The sequence below is a fragment of the Nycticebus coucang genome, chromosome 6 (assembly GCF_027406575.1).
Source record: "Nycticebus coucang isolate mNycCou1 chromosome 6, mNycCou1.pri, whole genome shotgun sequence".
NCBI classification, from domain to species: Eukaryota; Metazoa; Chordata; class Mammalia; order Primates; family Lorisidae; genus Nycticebus; species Nycticebus coucang.
In genome coordinates, this window is record NC_069785.1 from 36,789,625 (window position 1) to 36,811,793 (window position 22,169).

Consider the following 22,169-nt stretch of genomic DNA (forward strand, 5'->3'; position numbering starts at 1 on the left):
AGGATTCCACCAGAAATTAAAAGCACTGTTCATGAAACTACCTGAAGGTTCGGGGATGTGGATGGGTTTTTTCTCAAGCTTTAGTGCAGAATTTTCTCTCATACGATGATTAAAGTCATTTTGGTGGGAGTTGAAGAGAAGGAGTTCAAAGAGCTATTGTTTCTAAGGAATCCCTGTGTAGACTCAGGATAATAAATGCTACATGCAAAACAGAGCAAAAGCAGCTCAAAAAAAGACGGGTTAAAGGGTCTGCTTTCCAAAAAATGACTCTGAAAATGTTGTGCAATTTAACTTATAAAAACATATTTATAGATTTTGCTTTAAAAAAAGGAGATTTTTAATTACAAAGCAAAATTATCAACACTTCATCTAGTTCTTCCAAGTACAATAAAACCTCCATAGTTGACCTCCCTACAGTGACCCACCTCCTTAAATTGACCTAATTTTCATTAATGTGACATGCACATGTATGTATCAGTACAACAGGCCTTGTTCCTTATGTTGAAGACCTCCGTATATGGACCAATTTGTTACAGTCCCTCGGGTGATCACTTTGCAGAGGTTCTACTGTATTTAACTGCTAGATCATTGATTCTTTGAACCCTTACAAATCCCTACTAAGTTGCCAAATGCCAGGTTGGCACTAGTTGCTCCATGCTAGAGGCCAGGCTAGGAGCTACTTCACTGTGACCTAACCTTTCAGAGATTTAGAAATTCTATAGCCTCTGTTACTACAGTTGTGTGGTTCTTTAGTGAAATGTATGTGCTAGGATAAGGTTAGGGTTGTTTAAGACAAAGAGCACAAGACTTTCAATTCTTAGAAAGCCATGTTTTAATCCTAGTTCTGTAACTGACTCTAAAGCAATCTGTGACTCTAAAGCAATCATATCTCTGGAGTTATACTTTCTCAACTACATAATGGACATGATATCACATATAAAAATCTAACTGCAAAGAAAGTAGATTATTGTAAAGGACACAGTGTACACAGGACTTGGTATATAACTGACACCCAATGAATAATGGCTATTATTACTGTTGTTTTGATTGTTATTCTAATGCATGTCCTTCCACAATTTCTACAACTTAAAATGAGTTTAAGGTAATCAACATCATATTTTCAATCCTTGGAAACAGATATGTAAATCAGAACCAGCATTTAACTTTGTGTTAGTAGTAAGTTAAGGATTTACAAAATAGAAATTGGAGGCCGGGCACAGTGGCTCACACCTGTGCGATCCTAGAATTCTGGGAGGCCAAGGGGAGGTGGATTGTTTGAGCGCAAGCATTTGAGACAAGCCTGACCATGAGCAAGACCCCTGTCTCTACTAAAAAAAAGAAAGAGAAGAAAAACCAGCCATGCATGGTGGCAGGTGCTAATAGTCCTAGCTACTTAGGAAGCTAAGGCAGGAGAATCGCTTGAGCCCAAGAGTTTGAGGATGTGAGATATGGTGATGCCGTGGCACTCAACCCCAGGGCGACAAAGTAAGATTCTGTCTCAAAAAACAAAACAAATAAACAAAAAATAAGAATTCAAACAAAAGTGACAGACTTCTGCTAATAGGTAATGAACTGAATAATGATTGCCACTACCCCTGGGAATTCCCTAAAATAACTCTGGACTTTACAGAGGATTGGTTTAAAGAGACAGTGAAACTTCCCCACTTCAAAAAACCAACTGAAAGGCCATCCTCTCTCACTCCCAGTAGAAGACAGATTGTCTGAAGAGGATCTGGGAACTTGGAAGAAGCAGGCAGAATTAAGAGAGTGGGATGAGAAATGAGCACATACAGAATACAGGAATTCTATCAAACTCTGTGCATTCAAGGCATGTGAAGAAGCCCAGCCCTCTTTCTCCATGCAGTTCCCACAGTCCTGGGAGCCAGGAGTTAAGAGTCAAAACATATCTTACTTCCTCCTCTGCTTCCCTAAGACATAACCATTGTGGAACTTCAGAATTCTAAGGGCAAATACAGGATTATAAAGCTTCCTGAGAGAAGAAAAAAGTGAAATAAAACAAATAAAAAATCAGAATGTCTTTAGGCTTCTCAATAGCCACACTGGAAGCTAGAGAAAAGTAAACAATTTTTCAAAGTTCTGAAGGAAAGGCTTGGCACCTGTAGCTCAGCGGCTAGGGCACTGGCTACATACACCAGGGCTGGAGGGTTGAACCTGGCCCGGGTCTGCCAAACAATGACAACTACAAAAAATAAAAATAAAAATAAAAAATAGCCAGGAATTGTGCAGGCACCTGTAGTCCCAGCTACTTGGAAGGCTAAGGCAAGAGAACCACTTAAGCCCAAGAGTGGGAGGTTGCTGTGAGCTGTGACACCACAGCACTCTACCAAGGATGACATAGTGAGACTGTCTCAAAAAAAAAAAAAAAAAAAAAAATATATATATATATATATATGTTCTGAAGGCAAATTATTTCCAATCTAGAAATCTATACCTAGCCATGCTAATCAAATGTGAGGGTAGATTAAAGATGTTCTTTGGACATGGGAAGTCCTAGAAATGATTCCCTCCTATCCACCCTTTTACATGAAAGATACTAGAGTATGTGCACCAGTAAAGAAAACAAAAACAAATTCAGGATACAGAGAATCTGGCATACAATAAAGGCAAAGGCTTAGAAAGGACACAATCTGAACTGAAATGGGTCAGGAGAATCCAGGAGAGAGGTCTCCAAAACCATGTATATGTTTGAATGTACTAAGGAGAGTTCTGGATTGAACTGGTAGTAAAACAGAAAACTAAGCAAACAAAAACAATGAAAATGACACTTAAAAATTTCAGAAAAAACAAAAACATATGCATGAAAGGGAAAGTAACCATTGTATATATCCCTGCTTGAATGTAAAAGTGTTTACATGTTAATAATAAGATAAACACTCAATACTGATGCAATCCAAAATTATAACTATATTAGGAGTATTAAAAAGAAGGAAAAGCGTGCACATGCGTGTGTGTGTGTGTGTGTCCTTGAAGATGACAGAGTCAAAAGACAAAGTTTAAAATGGAAATTTAACAGTCTTTTTTTGTTTTTCTGTCTCCCTGGGTAAATTGCTGTGGCATCACAGCTCACAGCAACCTCAAACTCTTGGGCACAAGAAATGCTCTTGCCTCAGCCTCCTAAGTAACTGGGACTACAGGTGCCCACCACAACACCCAGCTGATTTATTTTTCTATTTTTTTTTCCCCTCCTTTAGTAGAGACAGAGTCTCCTTCTTGTTCAGGCTGGTCTTCAACTAATGAGCTCAAGTAATCCATTCATCTGGGCCTCCCTGAGTGCTAGGATTACAGGCATAACACACTGTGCCTGACCGAAATTTAACATTCTTTACCGATATAGATGAAAAGGATAGTAGAAATACTAAAGAGTTGAAGGACTGGATAACGGGAAGGTCAAGGGAGTAGGGACTGCCCTTTTTATGTTAAAACTCTAAGTCTGATAAAAATAAAGCTTCAAAATCAAAAATATTAAAAAAAAAAAACCCTATCAGTACTCAAACAACCTTTGGGGTATAGTATGATTTAAGTACAGAAAATGATCAATGAAAGTTAGAGGCAGCATCCATAGCTAAGTGGGTAGGGCGCTGGCTACATACACCAAGGCTAGAGGGTTCAAACCCGACCCAGGCCAGCTAAAGCAACAATAACAACTGTAGCAAAAAAATAGCTGGGTGTTGTGGCAGGTGCTGGAGTCCCAGCTACTTGGGAGGCTGAGGCAAAAGAATTGCTTAAGCCCAAGAGTTTGAGGTGGCTGTGAGCTGTGACATCACAGCACTCCACTGAGAGTGACATAATGAGACTCTGTCTCAAAAAAAAAATAAAAAATAAAAAAATAAGTTTGAGGGTGGTGCCTGTGGCTCAAGGAGTAGGGCGCTGGTCCCATATGCCGGAGGTGGCGGGTTCAAATCTAGCCCCGGCCCAAAAAAAAAAAAAAAAAAAGTTTGATAAGGTACTAGTGATTTTTCTTAGAACACATGTGAAAAGCTGCATAAAAGCAATAAATGCTAATTATAACTACATTATTTCCCTTTGTTATTAGAATGATATGACTTAATATCAATTCAAAGTATATTCTATATGTCAGTGCCAAGAACAAAATATTTAGGTGAAAATTCTCACAATAATTTGCAAAAAGGTAAGTTCACACCACTTGGGTAAGTTCACACTACCTTTTGATAAATTAATGTATTTGTCCTACCTTGCAGCTAAGGAAACTTTCATCCAAGATAACAGCAATTCTATCACCCTGAATTTATTTAGCACCTTTCAGTGAGCTCATAATATCTTAAAATTATCAGTTACTTTCAACACAAATGAAACTGCTAATTTTGAATCAAACCAATACTCAACCTTATTTTAAACACAAGATAAACCAGTTGCAGAAGAGTTAAATGATCTGTATTAAAATCAGAGTTCAGGTATCACTAGCAAAGTCACAAAGAGTTTGCAAATTCAAACTCACTGATGAGTCATTACATTCTACTGTAAATGAGTCACTAACAGGCTATCATGTGTCACAGCTGTATGTGTCATATGATAAAGTCATACCTGCATGCATCATATGATGGTCATTTTAATATCTCATTTTATCATCTAAATAATAGTATTCCAGAGGCTCATAAGGAAGGCTTTTCATTTACTGAATGAACTAATAATATGTGAACAACGCATGCAATACACATGACTAACAGGTGTAAAACCATTATAAAAGGTTATTTTTATAGCTTTTAATTCTGTTTGGAGACTTTATTTTATTTTTTTATTCATTTATTTGCTTTTTTTTTTTTTTTTTTTTTTGAGACAGAGCCTCGAGCTGTCACCCTGGGTAGACTGCTGTGGCATCACAGCTGACCTCCAACACTCCAACACCTGGGCTCAAGTGAGTCTCCTGCCTCCGCCTCCCAAGTAGCTGGGACCACAGGCACCTACAACGCCTAGCTATTTTTTTGGTTGCAGCTGTCATTGTTGTTTGGCAGGCTCGGGCTGGATTCGAACCTGCCTGCTCAGGTGTATGTGGCTGGCACCTTAGCCGCTTGAGCCACAGGCACCGAGCCCTGTTTGGAGATTTTAAAACACCATACTTGTTGATATGAGAATCTGGTCAGACAACCAAATTTATAACAGTACTAATGCTACTTAATGGACATGTTGCCAGTAATTAGATTTAGAAAAATTAGATTTAGAGTTCACTAATCACATAAGCATGTGATATCATCAACCACTTTATTTATCTTTTTGAGACAGTCTCACTTTGGTAGAGTACTGTAGAGTCATAGCTCAGAGTAACCTCAAAGTCTTGGGCTCAAGCGATCCTCTTGCCTCAGTTCTTCAGTTTTAGTGGAGACGGGGTCTCACTCTTGCTCAGCCTGGTCTCCAACTCCTGAGCTCAAGCAATCCACCTGCCTTGGCCTCCCAAAGTGCTAGAATTATAGGTGCAAGCCACCATGCCTAGCCTGTCAACTACGTTTAAAAGACACATGATAATAAATAAGAACTTGAATAAGAAGTGAGTCAATCTCCAAGGGAAATGGCCTAGGTAATCTTAAAAAAAAAAAAGTAAAGAAACAAATTTGTCTACTCTACTGGCTGAATAGACAATGAATTAAGGAACTGAAATAAGCCTTTACCTTGAAACCTAACTTGACCAAGTCATGTCGTTTTAAGGCAGCATGAGTACAGGTCATAGCAATAATTTTGGCTTCTTTCACCAGAAGGTATTTAGATCTGTCCAGTCCACTGCGAAGAAGCTCAGAAGCTCTGAATTCCTATGGGAGTGAGGGCAGTCAATGATTATTTTAGGAAAACATAGTTTATGCATATGGACATACAATCTAGTCGATCAGACTTAATTCCTGATAAATTAATAAACATACATCAAAACTAAGCCTAAAGAATCATAATTCTTTCCATTATTATTCAAATAATAGTCGGTATGAAAGCTATAATTTGGACTGGGTTTTACAGAAGGTAAAATATTTACAATATAAACAAGAAAATAAATAAAAGATCAAATACACTTAACAGAAACTGATAAGTATTCCTATCAAACGGAATTTAAGCAAGGAACTGGTTGTACTGGTGAAAGAGGAGCTAAAAAGCCAACCAGGGAATGGTGAAGTAACTCAGTGACACCGGCAGTCACTTTTCCTAGGCTAGAAAGAATAAATGGAGAGAGTGGTATTTTAGAGCTGGGAACACAAAACAAGCAGGAACCACAAAGGGCCAGTCCAGCAGAAACTGAAGTCATGGAAAAGATAAAACCCAAGGCAGGGTCCAGGAGAGGACTAGTGGAGAAATACCCTGCATTCTCTCTTTCAACTTCTGCCAAATCTCTCATTGGCTAAGTTTAGCCAGAAGTCAGCTGACAGGGAAGCTGGGAAATTACATCTGCAGGGATCAGCCTAAATATCAACCATGGCAGAGGATCCCCCAGAGATCACAACTGGGGATAGACAATACATGAATGTGGGGAGCAAACAGGCCCGAGCAGGGTATACGGTATCAAGTTGTATTGGCTCAGTCCGTAGGGCGCCGGCCCCATATGCCGAGGGTGGCGGGTTCAAACCCGGCCCCGGCCAAACTGCAACCAAAAAAAAATAGCCGGGCATTGTGGCGGGCGCCTGTAGTCCCAGCTACTCGGGAGGCTGAGGAAAGAGAATCGCCTTAAGCCCAGGAGTTGGAGGTTGCTGTGAGCTGTGTGAGGCCACGGCACTCTACCGAGGGCCATAAAGTGAGACTCTGTCTCTACAAAAAAAAAAAAAAAAAAGTTGTATCACATCTAAACTTTATCCATACTTATTTCAAACACTTTAAACATTTTATTTTGTTTCTTAAATAATTACAACTCTACGGATACAAATAAGCTACTCTGTTATATATATATATATCCCTCTCCCCATGCCTTCCCAAGGCAGCTACTATTTGAATCATGTATGTTTTTAACCTTTCCCTTTGTTCTTTTACTATCTATCTTGTAATCATAAACATAACACACCACTTCTCTACAGGTTTTAGCATTCTATTGCTGTCATAATGTATTATTTTGGACCTACTATTCACCCAGATACTGTTCTAGGAAGTAGGAATATAATCACGTCTAAAAGACATAAACATAAAAGAGACAAAGCCCCTGCCCTTTTTACTTGGGTAAAAAGGTAATCCTAAACCTTCTTACTGAGAAATCTGAGATTATTTTCAAGAATGCTGTAGTTTTGCAATAATGTTTGCTTTTAGGCATGCAAAAACTAGGAGACATCCCTCGGAGCCTGGGTTCCAGACATAGTCTCTATTCCATCATGTAGCTATGATTCTCTTATTTAACACTATGATCCCAAGAACCTAAAAAACTGGTTTTACCATCTTTTCCTATATTCCTATATTCATTAACAATGGCTTAATCCTGAGAGCCTGGTTAAACCAGTTCACTTACTTATTGGTTGCTGATGTTGAGTATCAGTGAAAAGAGATTCTCTTAGATTAACAGTAAATAATGATGAGTAAGTAAAATAATGCAAAAATTACTAGAGAATTCGGGGATGAGATTAAACTGGTATAGGTCACTAGGGTCCACATATTATCAATCATCCTGGCTAGCATTAGCAACCTCACCTTTTGCCTACTAATCAAGAGGCACGAGGAGCTTAGCATGCCCATATGGCAGTCTCAAATTCCAATTCAAAGAAGCACTGTTGATTTTCCTGAAGGAAGCACTCTTTTCTTAAATACTAACATCTTTACAGCAGAAAAGCCAGAAGAGGGATCTAATTCATATCTCAGACTTATTTCTTGAATTAAAACCATAAATGTTTTCAGTAATCTTACTTAAAAGTGACAATCTAAGATTTGAAAGGTAAACATTTATTTCACTAAAAAGAAAAAAAAGACTACACTAAAAACCATTAAAAGAAAGGCCAAAGAACTTAAGAATCCTCACCTCAAGCTGAGTGAAGATTTTCTTAATATGTCTGAAACAACCTTCAGCAATTTCCATGTCTTCTTCATAAGATCTGCCTTTAAAAATGGGCTGAGGAGCATTTGCAAAGTATTCATGGAAAGGGAAGAAAGTAGAGACTTCCGTAACATCTGGCAATGTGCTACCTTTATTCTTCACTTTGCTGATATACTCTTCCCAACGAGACATTACCTGTAGGAGAAATGATTTGAGGTTAACTTTGGCAACTAATCATTATATTTGAAACAGTATAATAAAAAAGAAATCTAGTAAAAATAAGATGGTTAGGTCAAAAAAAAAAGGGAAAGGAAATGCAATCATTGACCCAACATAACTATTCCTCATTCAAGTCACTGATAGATTATTTTTCTTTGATAAAAGTAACTTTGTGATTGGAGAAAAATGGTTCCTTAATAGCAAATGTAGAAACTGTAAATAATTTTAAAGTCATTCCAAGGGATTCAATCTCAGATATTTCAGATTTTTCATGTCTATTCAATATAGTATATTACCATTCCTCTTTAACACATCAATCACATACACACACACATACACAATTTTTTCCTTGGGCCTATGGTATTTTACTATAAAAATAAAATGAAAACTTTAAAAACAAAACGATCCTAAGACATGCATGAATAAAAAGTACTATAAAAACTTGAAAACCAGTAATGTAAAAAGTACATGAAAAATTGAAAAAGTGTCCATAACTCACATGGCAGTTAAGATGTTTTAAAAAGCAAAGCAAAGAAAGCTCTCTGGACAAAAGAAATTTCTCTCTTTTTTGTTCATTATCTCAGTTTCTCTCCATATATGGAAATTCAGCTTTAGCAGCTTTTTAATCAATTTGGCACCTGTCAGCCCTTCTCCCAGACCTTTATAATTTTCCTAACTCTCTTTAGAACCTTTATAAAAAAAACTTCGGGTTGAGTATATATTTGAAAGTGCACCTTCTAACTTTTGTGCTACAGCTCAAATACGTCTTTGTGCATGTGAGCTCTGCCACTACCTCTACTTAGTTCTAAGGAGGAATTGAGTTCTTACTTAGGTTCAATTTTTATAATGCTCTCAAATATTTTTCTGTTATAATCTTAGTGTTTCTCAAAGTATAGTCCTTGGCAGAATATCTGAGGAACCAAATAAAAATATAGATTCCTATATCCACCCCTACTGCATGGGAATCTCTGAAAACAGGGCATGGGTATTTGACCTTTTGAAAAACTTTCCAAATGTGGTTCTTATATGTTGAAAACTGCTCATCTATCCTTAAGTTTATTCTTCCCAAACTTATCATGTAAACCTACACAACCTATAGATTATCTCTCATACTTTTCAAAGTAGTTTTCTGTAAGATCCAAGTGTGTCAAATACGCATTTAAAGCATGATCATTATCCAAAGTTCTTAGCAACCCAAATCTAAGTAGACCACATTGTAAGAAGATGCATGACTTCCTGTTTCACAGGAAACCATGAAACCTAATAATTTTGAATGGATTTGGCTGGTTTGTGTATCCAATTATAATGAGCATGAGCCCATTCATTCATATATATTTAAAAATTTCAATGTGGTAATTTATGTCTAAAATACATAACTGACATTAGAACAAAGAGAACAACGTTATAACAATCTTTATTATCTGCCATCTTCATCCATTTAAATTATTAATAATCTACCTTACTACATTTATTAAATATTATTTTTATTCACTTTCTTTGGCTTTTTACTTCTCACTGTTTTTCATAGTCCCCAAATTAACCCTAAAAAAAATTAAAGTGCACTTTTAAATTGAAGTCAAAAGAATTTCTAGGCCAGGGACAATGGCTCACACCAATAATTCTAGCACTATGGAAAGCCATGGATTGCTTGAGCTCAGGATTTCAAGACCAGCCTGAGTAAAAGATCTTATCTCTTTTAAAACAAAACAAAAAATTCTTTCTACTTGACAAAGAAAGAAAGAGAGAGAGAGAGAGAGAGAAAGAGAGAGAAAGAGAGAGAGAGAAAGAAAGAGAAAGAAAAGAAAAGAAAAGAAAAGAAAAGAAAAGAAAAGAAAAGAAAAGAAAAAAGAAAAGAAAAGAAAAGAAAAGAAAGAAAGAACTAGTTGGGCTACTAGTTTATAATCCCAGCTACTAGGGTGGCTAAGGCTAGAGGATCAACTGAGGCCAAGAATTTGAGGTTGCTGTGATCTATGATGATGCCATGGCACTCTACCCAGGGTGACAAGGTGACAGGTTTTTTAAGACTCTGTCTTTAAAAAACAAAACAAAGAGAGACAGAGAATTTTTTACTTGAAGTCTGACAGTGAAATTAGTTCTAAGACATAATTTATTTCTGGAAATTTGAAAGAGGAATATTTTCCTTTATTAGCTATAGTGCATGATGAAAGTTAATGGTACTTTGTTACCACTGGATGGCTAGAATATTTATTTATATTTTCCCAGTAATTAAAAAAAAAGAGACTGGAAGCTTTGTGAATAGAAAGAACAGAAAAAAATTAAAAAGTAGGAACATTGGCCTTTCACTGAATGAGTCATCAACCAAAGTTATTTAGCAAAGAAAACTGAAAAAATAGAAAATATAAGCACTTAATGTTTATAAATATAGGTTTGGCAATACCACTTACTTTAATCTACTCGACAAAAAAATCTTTTAAGAAGGATCACAAGAACCCATCCAAGTTTCTAAGTGGAGGTCATTAAGAAAGTATGATTTAACAACCCTAGTATCTTACCTGATACAAGAAGAAATAGCCTGCAGTTTCACAGGTATAGGAGGCGTCTCCTGGAACACCTAGACTCTTTTGCAATCGTTTGACTTCTTCTAAAAGTTCTATTCTTCGAGCCAGGACATAATTAACTCTTCCATACCTAGAAATTGCAATTAGGCAAAAAGGCAAAACTATGTAATGAAGAGACTTTAAGAAAATCATCAGGAAAATTCAAGAAAATCATGATAGAAACTATAAATGGCCAAAGAGGGGAGAAAAAAAAAAAACAGTAGAAAACATAATTTATATTTTACTAGAAGTTGTAATTCCTGGGTCATTTTACACAAAAGCTATTTGGAGAGTATCTCATGCAGCAGTGCTGACCTGCAATTGTGTTACTGGTGTGTGAGGAGGGAAAACCAACTATGTCACTAAAGATACCATTTTAATCTAGTGTCACTAAAGACACCACTTTAATCTAGCTATCATTCTTTCTCTTTCTTTCATAACAAGACTTTCACAAGGAAGCAGTCCAGTGAATTTTGGTGCTAGCTAATCTCATCACAGACCAAGAATATATAGTTTGTGGATAGGCTAATTTGAATAGTGCTGTTTTACACTATTGGCAGCCAAACCTAGTAGGTTCATACGTGTCTGTGTAGAGGTCAGTGTGGAGCCCTGTCCAAAAATACATACTTAGGAAAGAGTGGTAGACCAGAATTAGATCCTAAAGTTCAGACACACTTTTTCCACCAAAACAAAGTGCATCCTACAGTCTTTATGCTTAAAACCAGATTAAAATGGTTTGGCCAGGCACGGTGGCTCACACCTGTAGTTCTAGCAATCTGGGTGGCCAAGGCAGGTGGACTGCTTGAGCCAAGGAGTTGGAGATCAGCCTGAGCAAGAGTGAGACCCTGTCTCTACTAAAAATAGAAAAATTAGTCAGACATTGTGACAGGTGCCCACAGTCCCAGCTACTCAGGAAGCTGAGGCATGAGGATCGCTTGAACCTAAGAGTTGGAGGTTGCTGTGAGCTATGAGTGCCTTCGCACTCAACCCCAGGGTGACAGAGACTCTCTCTCAAAAAAAAAAAAAAAAAGATTAAATGGTTTAATCACTGCTGTTCACCATCTTAAAGATTTGTTCCTAGCTGTTTTATAGTTGAGAGATTCACTTTTGAGGCAGCAAGAAATGATCAAGAGTATAAAAGAAATGTAAGACATAATCTATGTTTTGAAGAATTTTTCAACTTGGATATAAACATTATGCAGGTTAACTGTTTTCTATTTGCTTATCTCTAATTTAAAATTTTACCTACAATGAACAATTTGCTGATGAGAAAAAATTAGAAATGTTTAGAGACTTTGTAAAACAATGCCAAAATTTTGTGACATAATGCTAAATTTAAAAAGTAATGTGCAATACAACAAAAGTCTATGTACTGTCTGCTAATTTAGCATGTCATACTTTAAAAGTAAGGTTTAGGGCGGTGCCTATGGCTCAGTGAGTAGGGCACCAGCCCCACAGACTGAGGGTAGCGGGTTCAAACCCAGCCCTGGCCAAACCGCAATAAAAAATAGCTGGGTGTTGTGGCAGGTGCCTGTAGTCCCAGCTACTCGGGAGGCTGAGGCAAGAGAATCATCTAAGCCCAAGAGTTAGAGGTTGCTGTGAACTGTGACGCCACAGCACTCTACCAAGGGCGATAAAGTGAGACTCTGTCTCTAAAATAAAATAAAATAAAAGTAAGGTTTATTAAATATTTTAAAAAAGCAATATATAAAACTATAAATAAAGTCTGAATAAAGAAAAAGACTAACAAAAGTTGTTTTCCATGGAATTATGTATGATCACTCCCTTAGTAGGTGTTAAAATTTTTTCTTTACAGAGAGTTACTTTTTATTATAAAACAATAGTCATTACTTTTCTTTTTAATTATGACAAAAAGAGAGAAATAAAGAATATGCCCACCAAATGAACAAACACATACAAACAAGACCTAGGACTCGGCTTGTGTATCAGACAACAAAAAGTATTTTTTCCCCCAGAAATTTGGTGGTATATGAAATCATTTTAAAAATTTTACCTCTAGGCTGGGCATGGTGGCTCATGGTTATAATCCTAGGTTTTGGGAGGCTAGGGCAGGAGAATTGCTTGAGCCCACTAGTTTAAGGAGACCACCTTGGGTGACATAGTTAAGACCTCATTTCTAAAAAAAAATTTTAAAGTTAGGCGAGCATGAGGGTGTATGCCTATAGCCCTACCTTACTTGGAAGGCTGAGGCAGGAGCATAGCTTGAGCCTAGAAGTTCAAGGCTATAGTGAGCTATGATCATGCCACCATACTCCAACCTCGGTAACAGAGCGAGAACTCTCTTAAAAAAAAAAAAAAAAAAAGAAGAGAAAAGAAATTCTACTATTGTAATATTCTTTTAATACTATAAATTCCAGTGTAATATAATTGTAATTACAGCATTATATATTCCATTATCACCACTATGTTCACTGAATTATGAAATATTAGATTTTAGAATCTAACCCATCTTTGTTAGATTTAACATGACAAAATACCCATAAGAAGCACTGATGGATCCAAAATTAAGAATCGAATACCCCAAATAACTTATGGCATGTTTTGATTTGCCCTTTGCAATATAATGACTTTTAGGGGTCATTAAGTGTGAGCTCTGTAATATAAGAACTCAAAATGGATGCAACATTATAATTTAAAACTCATTTAATGTCTATGATCCAATTCAGTCAAAGATTATATTAAATATGCCTAGCTGCTAATTATGTTTATTACCTAAAATTTGGTTTTTAATTGGATTTAAATATAAATAAAATGATTATAAATCAACTTTGAAAGAAAAAAACTAAAATACTAATGATGAAAAAATTTAACTCATAAAATTTTAGTCAATTAACAATATATAATATGAAACATAAAGCCCAGCTAAATTGGCAATAAGTATCAGCAATTACACTTATAATCCCAAAGCTTATACTATCATTAATTATTAATTTGCACTTCTCTAAATAAACTGACCTCTTAGTTGGTAACTAAAACACAGGTAAATTAAATGTCTGGATGAAATGTGAAAAAAGAATCTTTAAAGTTGTACAGTTCTGAACTAGCAAGAGAAAAATTACCTCAATGACTAGAAACCAAATGGCAGTCTACAATTTCATAAAGACGAATCAGATAATTCTCTTCACTAAATTAACTGAATACTTGAGGAAAAAATAGCATAACCACACAAAATTTTAGGTCAATATATAATCTAGCTAGGTTACACTAGAACCTTTCAGAATCAAGTTTGGTTATTCATTGCTCTCTTCTCCTGGTGTTTCTCGAATAAAGAGAAGGAAGAAAAAGTCAAAAATTCTTTTGTACACTGTTTCACAACTCACTCCCATCTGCTCACCTGCTGAAATCTTTCTCTGTCTCCAGCTCTTCTTCTCCGTGACCAAGACGCAAGAGGTGGCGTTCATCAATATCTAAAGCCATAATTTTCTCAAACAACTGATTCAGGGCCTGAAGAATAAAGCAAGGTAGGTTTCAAGGAATCAGGAGGCATCTTTAAACATAACAAAAACTGACATTTGGCAGTGCCCGTAGCTCAGTCGGTAGGGTGCCAGTCACATACACCAAGGCTGGAGGGTTCGAACTCGGCCCGTTCCAGCTAAAACAACAATGACAACTATAACAACAACAACAAATAGACGGGCATTGTGGCGGGTGCCTGTAGTCCCGGCTACTTGGGAGGCTGAGGCAAGAGACTTGCTTAAGCCCAAGAGTTTGAGGTTGCTGTGCGCTGTAATGCCATGGCACTCTTCCCAGGGTGACAGCTTGAGACTCTGTCTCAAAACAAACAAATAAACAAAAAATCCCTGACATTTAGAAGGACAGAAAAGAATGAGCATTACCTGATTAAGAATCAAAACTGAAACACAAGGGCGGTGCCTGTGGCTCAGTGAATAGGGCACCAGCCCCATATACCAAGGGTGGCGGGTTCAAACCCAGCCCCGGCCAAACTGCAACAAAAAATAGCCAGGTGTTGTGGTGGGCACCTGTGGTCCCAGCTACTCAGGATGCTGAGGCCAGAGAACAGCCTAAGCCCAAGAGCTGGAGGTTGCTGTGAGCTGTGATGCCATAGCACTCTACCAAGGGCAACAAAGTGAGACTCTGTCTCTGAAAAAAAAAAAAAATTGAAACACAAAGGGAAATAGATCTTAATTAGGCCATTTATAATTTTGAAAAAAAAAGTTTTTTTGTTGATTTCTGATATTGATATTGCCATCTATGTAAACTTGTAAATAATTACAAACCATAAAACCACCTACCCATTAAATCTCTGCTTTTACTTAATGAAAAGAGAAAGGTATTGGCTCAGATGCCATTTCCCCCAAGATGTAATAATTTCTAAAATGATCAGCAACTATATTGAGTTTCATTTCATTCAATAGCATTTCTATGGGTTGCAGAGAACTGAAAAAGTTTTTGCAGTTGAAAAAGGACAGTAACAAGGCAGTGAATATGTAGGTGAATTACATTAAGAGGACCAGAGGGTGGAAAGATAAAAGTGCATTATTCAAATCTTAGACTAAAAAGTTGAAGATTTTTAGACTTAAAAATCATAAGATTTTTAAGCAGTCATTTATCACAAAATACTCTGATGAAAGCAATTTAGAACTCACTCTTTCCTACCTATGAAATGTTCAAATTTAGGTTTCCCCTAAATCCTCATAAACATTATCTGAACCTCTATAGTTACAAAGTTTTACAGAAAGGCAGGAGTTTTGGAGTATGGAAAGATACACTAATAAAGATATCATTTAAAAATCAACCTCCATTCCAACATCTCTATTGATCACTAGTCCAACCCTACCTGCCAAGTCAACATCCAATCTCATAAATACCCAGGTTATCTAATGTAAATACAAGTATCCACTACTATCAAAATTCTGGCAATTAGAACTTAGAAACTGAAGAGATTTAACATAAAATTTCAGAGAAATTCCCTACTCTGTCCAAACTCTTGATACTTACCACCCATAACTCAGGACCCAACAAATCAGATTACATGACATTACTCACTATCTAAACTCAAGAATCACATGGATTTAGTGAATAAAAAATACCCTCGCATTACAGTTTCAACAAAAACTACAAAATTTCATTATGAATTGAATAATTTTGGAGAACTACTCGAATCATACATGCAAATGATGATCTGGCAAACAAACAGTTAACAACTGAAGAAAAAAATCAACAATCTGATGGACATCAAGGAGGATGATTTGAATTTCAAAGGCTTGAGAAAGACCCTTAGCAAGTAATGAATTATTTGTCTAGTTCTACACATCAGCCTCCTCTATGACTGTGCTATATAGATCAATTACACCATAGAAGAATCTATAGAAAGCCACATAAAGGTATGACAAAACTTAGTAAAAGCTATTGCTAAAACAACATATTAATTTTTCTTTGTTCACGCTAAAAATTTACAAATAGGTATAATTATCACAGACTAAATTTTATTATATAGAAGAAACTTCTTTTTGTAATTTTTTTTGTTTTGTTTATCAAGACGAAGTCCAAACTGACACCCTACCCGGAACAACTCTCCCCAGAACAACATGCCACTATTATTTATAAACTTCAAAAATATTATAAAAATATGACAGGTAGGGCGGCGCCTGTGGCTCAGTCAGTAAGGCGCCGGTCCCATATGCCGAGGGTGGTGGATTCAAACCCAGCCCTGGCCAAACTGCAACCAAAAAATAGCCGGGCGTTGTGGCGGGCGCCTGTAGTCCCAGCTACTCGGGAGGCTGAGGCAAGAGAATCGCTTAAGGCCAGGAGTTGGAGGTTGCTGTGAGCTGTGTGAGGCCACGGCACTCTACCGAGGGCCATAAAGTGAGACTCTGTCTCTACAAAAAAAAAAAAAAAAAAATATGACAGGTAAATGAAATACACAGTATTACTTAAAAAAAAAAAAAAAAAAAAAACCATAGGGCAGCGCCTCTGGCTCAAAGGAGTAGGGCGCTGGCCCCATATGCCAGAGGTGGCAGGTTCAAACCCAGACCCGGCCAAAACTGAAAAAAAAAAAAAAAAAAACCCACTGACGTTTAGCATTCCCAAAACTCTATGCTTCTAGATCAACTCTTATGAAGACTGGGCAATTGATGTCACCATTGTTAAATAGATTCTGAGAAAGTGAGTATTTTCAGAGCTTATGCAGGTGCTCTAAAAGTCTCTATCATAGGAAAACAGACATCTCAGAATGTATTCTCCATGAGTGGGAGACAAGATTTCGTGTGTGTGTGTAGAAAAAGGTGGCCACCACATGGAGAATGTTTTATAAAATTTTATAATGAATATTTTGTAAATAAAGATACATTTAGCAACAATATCCCATTTTCCCTACAAGTTTGGGGACACCCTGCAAGTTTCATAATGTGTTTCAGGATATTCTGAGAACTGCCTATCACATTTTACAGCAGGGCTAATACACATTCCTTGTTCTTCCTCATTTCTGAAGGCTTCTAATTCAGTACACATAGTCTTTCCATATAATACAGATATTCACATGTATATTTCACAAGCATTTGAAATTCAATTCAATATTAATACACTTCAGTCTTTTAGGAATATTCATACTACTAAACGAAGGAAAATGCTACTGGTAAGGGTTAATTCTTTCAATCTCAAAGTGAAAGTTCTAGCTCAGCATGGAGGAAGGTTGAAAAATAAGGGAAAAACTGACAATTTAACTTAATCCAAATATCTGACCACATACCCAAATATTATTAGCTTTTCCATATTTTGACCCTCTCCAATAGGAATAAAGGTACTTTTATATGTCCCTTAGTGTGCTGTGGTGATAATCTAAGAATAACTCAATAACAAATACTATTCAGATGCTCTTTGACTTATGATGGGGTTACATTATGATAAACCCATCATAAATGGAAAATATGATACACTGAAAATGTATTTAATACATCTAATCAACTGAACATCATGGCTTAGCCTAGCTTACCTTGAATGTGCTTAGAACACTTATATTAGCCTATAGTTGGGCAAAACCATCTAATACCATACCTATTTTATAATAAAATGTTGACTATCTCATATAATTTACTGAATATTTCACTAAAACTATAAAACAGAATGGTTATATGGGTAAACAAAGTATGGCTTCTACTAAAATACTTTCACATGATCATAAAGTCAAAATATCATAAGTCAAAATATTTTAAATTGAACCATTATAAGTTGGAGGCTATCTGTACTAATTAGTGTTTCCTATTATTCTGTGGTACCTGTGATCAGTTTTTCATATAAGAAGAAATCATCTACACTGTGCTTTCATGCATCCTTCTCCTTTCTTTACTGCTCCCCTCACCCTCAATATGCACCTTCATGTGTGCATGCGCGCACACACAGACACACACACACACAGTCATTTACCTGATTGGAATGAGTAACAATCAGAGTTCTCTGCTCTGGAAAGTTGTGGTAAATGTTGGATATGATTTGGACTGCCACATCAGTTTTTCCTGTGCCAGGTGGACCCACAACCTTAAAAGAAAATGAAGGTATAACAAATTACTAAGTTATCATATTATTAAAAAGTAGAAAGTCTAAGAATGAAAAATAACAAAAAAATTCACTGGATGTATTCAACAACAGAGGATAGATTCCTCTCAGAGGAAGAGCCAGTGAACTTGAAGAAAGATCAGTAGAAATTCTGCAAACTTAACAACAGAAAAAAAGATTAAAAAAAATAGAGAATGCAAATTAATCCACATGAAAAACGCCAACAATCCCATATATCTATCAATGGGAAAGAGACGTGAATAGAACCTTCTTTAAAAAAGACAGATGAATGGCTGACAAACATATGAAAAAATGCTCATCATCCCTAATCATTAGAGAAATGCAAATCAAAACCACCCCGAGATACCATCTAACCCTAGCGAGCATGGCCCACATCACAAAATATCAAAACTGTAGATGCTGACATGGATGTGGAGAGAAAGGAACACTTTTACACTGCTGGTGGAACTGCAAACTAATACAACCTTTTTGGAAGGAAGTATGGAGAACCCTCAAAGAACTCAGGCTAGACCTCCCATTTGATCCTGCAATCCCATTACTGGACATCTACCCAGAAGGAAAAAAAATCCTTTTATCATAAGGACACTTGCACTAGACTGTTTATTGCAGCTCAATTTACAATCGCCAAAATGTGGAAACAACCTAAATGCCCACCAACCCCGGAATGGATTAACAAGCTGTGGTATATGTACACCATAGAATACTATTCAGCCATTAAAAAAAATGGAGACTTGACAGCCTTTGTATTAAGCTGGATGGAAGTGGAAGACATTATTCTTAGTAATGCATCACAAGAATGGAGAACCATGAATCCTATGTACTCAATTTTGATATGAGGACAATTAATGGACAATTAATGACACAGTGAGGGTGGAGGAAGGGGAGAGCAGAGAGACAAAGGAGGAGGGAGGGGTGGGGAAAGGAAAGGCAGAGAGAGGGAAAGAGAGAGGGGGTGGGGCCTTGGTGTGTGCCACAGCTTTTGGGGGCAAGACATGATTGTAAGAGGGTCTTTACTGACAAATGCAATCAGTGTAACCTGGTTTCTTATACCTTCAATGAATCCCCAACAATAAATTAAAAAATAAAATAAATAGACACTTGTGAGTTTATGGGACAACACCAAACGGTCTAATATTCATGTCATTGAATTTTAAGGAGTGGAAAAAGAGTACAGGATGGATAAAAATATTTGAAAACTAATGGCTGAAAATTTCTGCAATATAGCAAAAGACATAAAGCTACAGATTTGAGCTCACTGAGTGCTAAACAGAATAATAACTACAAAAAAAAAAAAAATCGAAGCCCAGATTCACAATTAAATGGCTGAAAACTAAAAAAAAAAAAAAAAAAATGGTAATCAGAGAAAAAGAATAGATTACATATAGAAAGGATGTTTCAACTGACTGTGGTTTTCTTATCATAAAATATTGAAATCAGAAGGAAGTGGAAGAACATCTTTAAAAAGTGCTGAAAGGTAAAAAAAAAAAAAAAAAAAAACCTTCTCTCAATCCAGAATTTTATGTACAGAGAAAATATCTTTCATGAATAAAGGTGAATTAGAGCCATTCTCACAAAAGGGAAAACAAAGATAACTCACTGCTAGCAGACCTGTTCTAAAAAGTGATTTTAAAAAAAAAGATCTTCAGACAGACAAGAAATGGTACCAGAGGAAACAGCATATTTAGAATGAAGGATAAATGGTAAATGTAAGATATCACCTGATGGAATCTTCACTATACTAAGATATAATATATAGGGTATCCATAACATAAAAGCAGAAGGTAAAGGGACCTGCATGGCATTCAGTACCCTCCATTCAATCTGAAGTGACAAAATACTGAATCTAAGTAGGCTATGAAAATTTCAGTATGCTGCAACTCCCTAGAGCAGTAAATAAGAAAACAAAACATTAAGAGCTATTCAAATAACCCAAGAGAAGGCAGCAAAGGGGAAACTGAAAAATACAAAATAAAGGGAACAAACTGGAAGGAAATAAAAAATGGTTGGCCTGTATCCAAACCTATCAATATTTGTATTAAATACACATATACATGGTCTGAACACATAAATTGAAAAACAGACTGTCAGAATGGATTAAAAAAAATATGCTCCAAATACATGCAGTTTACAAGAAACTCACTTCAAACAAAATGATGGGTAGAAATAAAATAATGGATAAAGAAATACTCAAACACTAATCAAAAAAAAGCTACAGTGGCTATATTAATATCAGACAACGGAGACTTGAGAGCAAAAAAACCCACCAGTAATGGAGAAACATTACATAATAATAATGAATCACTTCACCAAGACAATATAACGACCCTGAAGGTGTAAGCACCCATCCACAAAGCTTCAAGATATATTTTAAATGGAAGTGCGGTTCAGTGGTTGAATATTTGACTGACTGCAAAAACCAACAGGAAAAATAAACAAATTCATAATTGCAGTTGAAGACTTCAATATTCTTTCAATAATCACCAGAAATAACAGACAGAAAATCAGCAACGATAGAGAAGAAATGAATAACAGAATCACCCTAAAGAATCTCATTGATATTTATAAGACATTTCACCCAAATCCAACAGAATATGCATTCTTTTAAATGCACATGAATATTCGCAAGGATAGAGCAGATCCTGAGCCATAAAACAAACCTCAACATATTAAAAAAGTGACAAACAAAAAAACTGATATCATACTAAGTATATTCTCTGACCATAATGGACTTAAACCAGAAATCAGTAACTGGAAGATAAGAGGAAAATCTCCAATTACTTAGAGGTTAAACACCTCTAAATCAGTTGTCAGCAGACTTTTTCTGTAAAGAGCCAGACAGTAAACATTTTAGGCTTGGCCATAAAATCTCTATTACAAATACTTATCTCTGCTGTTGGTAGCACAAAATTAGCCACAGGCAATACAAAAACAAGCAATGGATTTGCTATTTACCCTAATTTGATCATTACAAAATGGACACAGGTATCAAAATAACACACTGTATTCCATAATTATGTATAGTGTTATCTGTTCATTAAAAATAAAACAAAGCTTTTAAAATTTAAAAAAAACACCATGACCAAGTTCTAATAAAACTTTATTTATGGGGTTGGCTCCTATAGCTCAGCAGCTAGGGCGCTGGCCACATACACAGGGGCTGGCAGGTTTGAACCCAGCCAGGATCTGTCAAACAACAATAACAACTACAACAACAAGGGTGGTGCCTGTGGCTCAAAGGAGTAGGGCACCGGCCCTATATGCCGGAGGTGGTGGGTTCAAACCCAGCCCCGGCCAAAAACAGCAAAATAAATAAATAAATTAAAATAAATTAAAAAAAAAATAACAACAACAAAAATAGCTGAGCGTTGTGGCAGGTGCCTGAAGTCCCAACTACTTGGGAGGCTGAGGCAAGAGAATCGTGTAAAAGTCCAAGAGTTTGAGGTTGCTGTGATGGCACCACCCTCTACCAAGGGTGACATAGTGAGACTCTGTCTCAAAAAAAAAAAAAAAAACTTTATTGATGAATATTAAAATGAACAGCAAGATCTCCATATGCATTAAGATGCTATAATACAATTACTTACAAATACTTAAATTCAGCTGGGTTTTTACTCTAAATAGAACACACTCTAAAACTTGTTGCTTAGTTCTAGTCTTAATCCCTGTAAGAACATGTGTAACAATAATTCTCTTACCATAGTCAGCCCAGGCTGCATTCCAGCACGGATAGCCTCTATCTGTGTATGAGTGAACTGAATTGTATTACTACAAATAAAAGGGTAAATAGAAAGTTAGTTAAAAATAGAGATAAATGAGATTTAGTACAAATTTCAGCAACATTGACCAGAGGTCTAAATGTCTGCTCTGTATCCAGC

General features: G+C 36.3%; 1 protein-coding gene across 1 annotated transcript in view; it reads right to left on the bottom strand.

Annotated features, from left to right (window-relative positions):
* The window catches only part of AQR (aquarius intron-binding spliceosomal factor), a 110,736-nt gene that overhangs the window by 19,170 nt on the left and 69,397 nt on the right, over nt 1-22,169 (bottom strand). Inside the window, exons 22-27 of the mRNA XM_053593785.1 lie at nt 21,990-22,059; nt 18,145-18,255; nt 14,096-14,205; nt 10,696-10,831; nt 7,949-8,158; nt 5,643-5,780 (exon numbers count right to left, since the gene is read on the bottom strand). Coding sequence (XP_053449760.1) covers nt 5,643-5,780; nt 7,949-8,158; nt 10,696-10,831; nt 14,096-14,205; nt 18,145-18,255; nt 21,990-22,059 — 775 coding nt within the window. The remainder of the gene's footprint in view (nt 1-5,642; nt 5,781-7,948; nt 8,159-10,695; nt 10,832-14,095; nt 14,206-18,144; nt 18,256-21,989; nt 22,060-22,169) is intronic.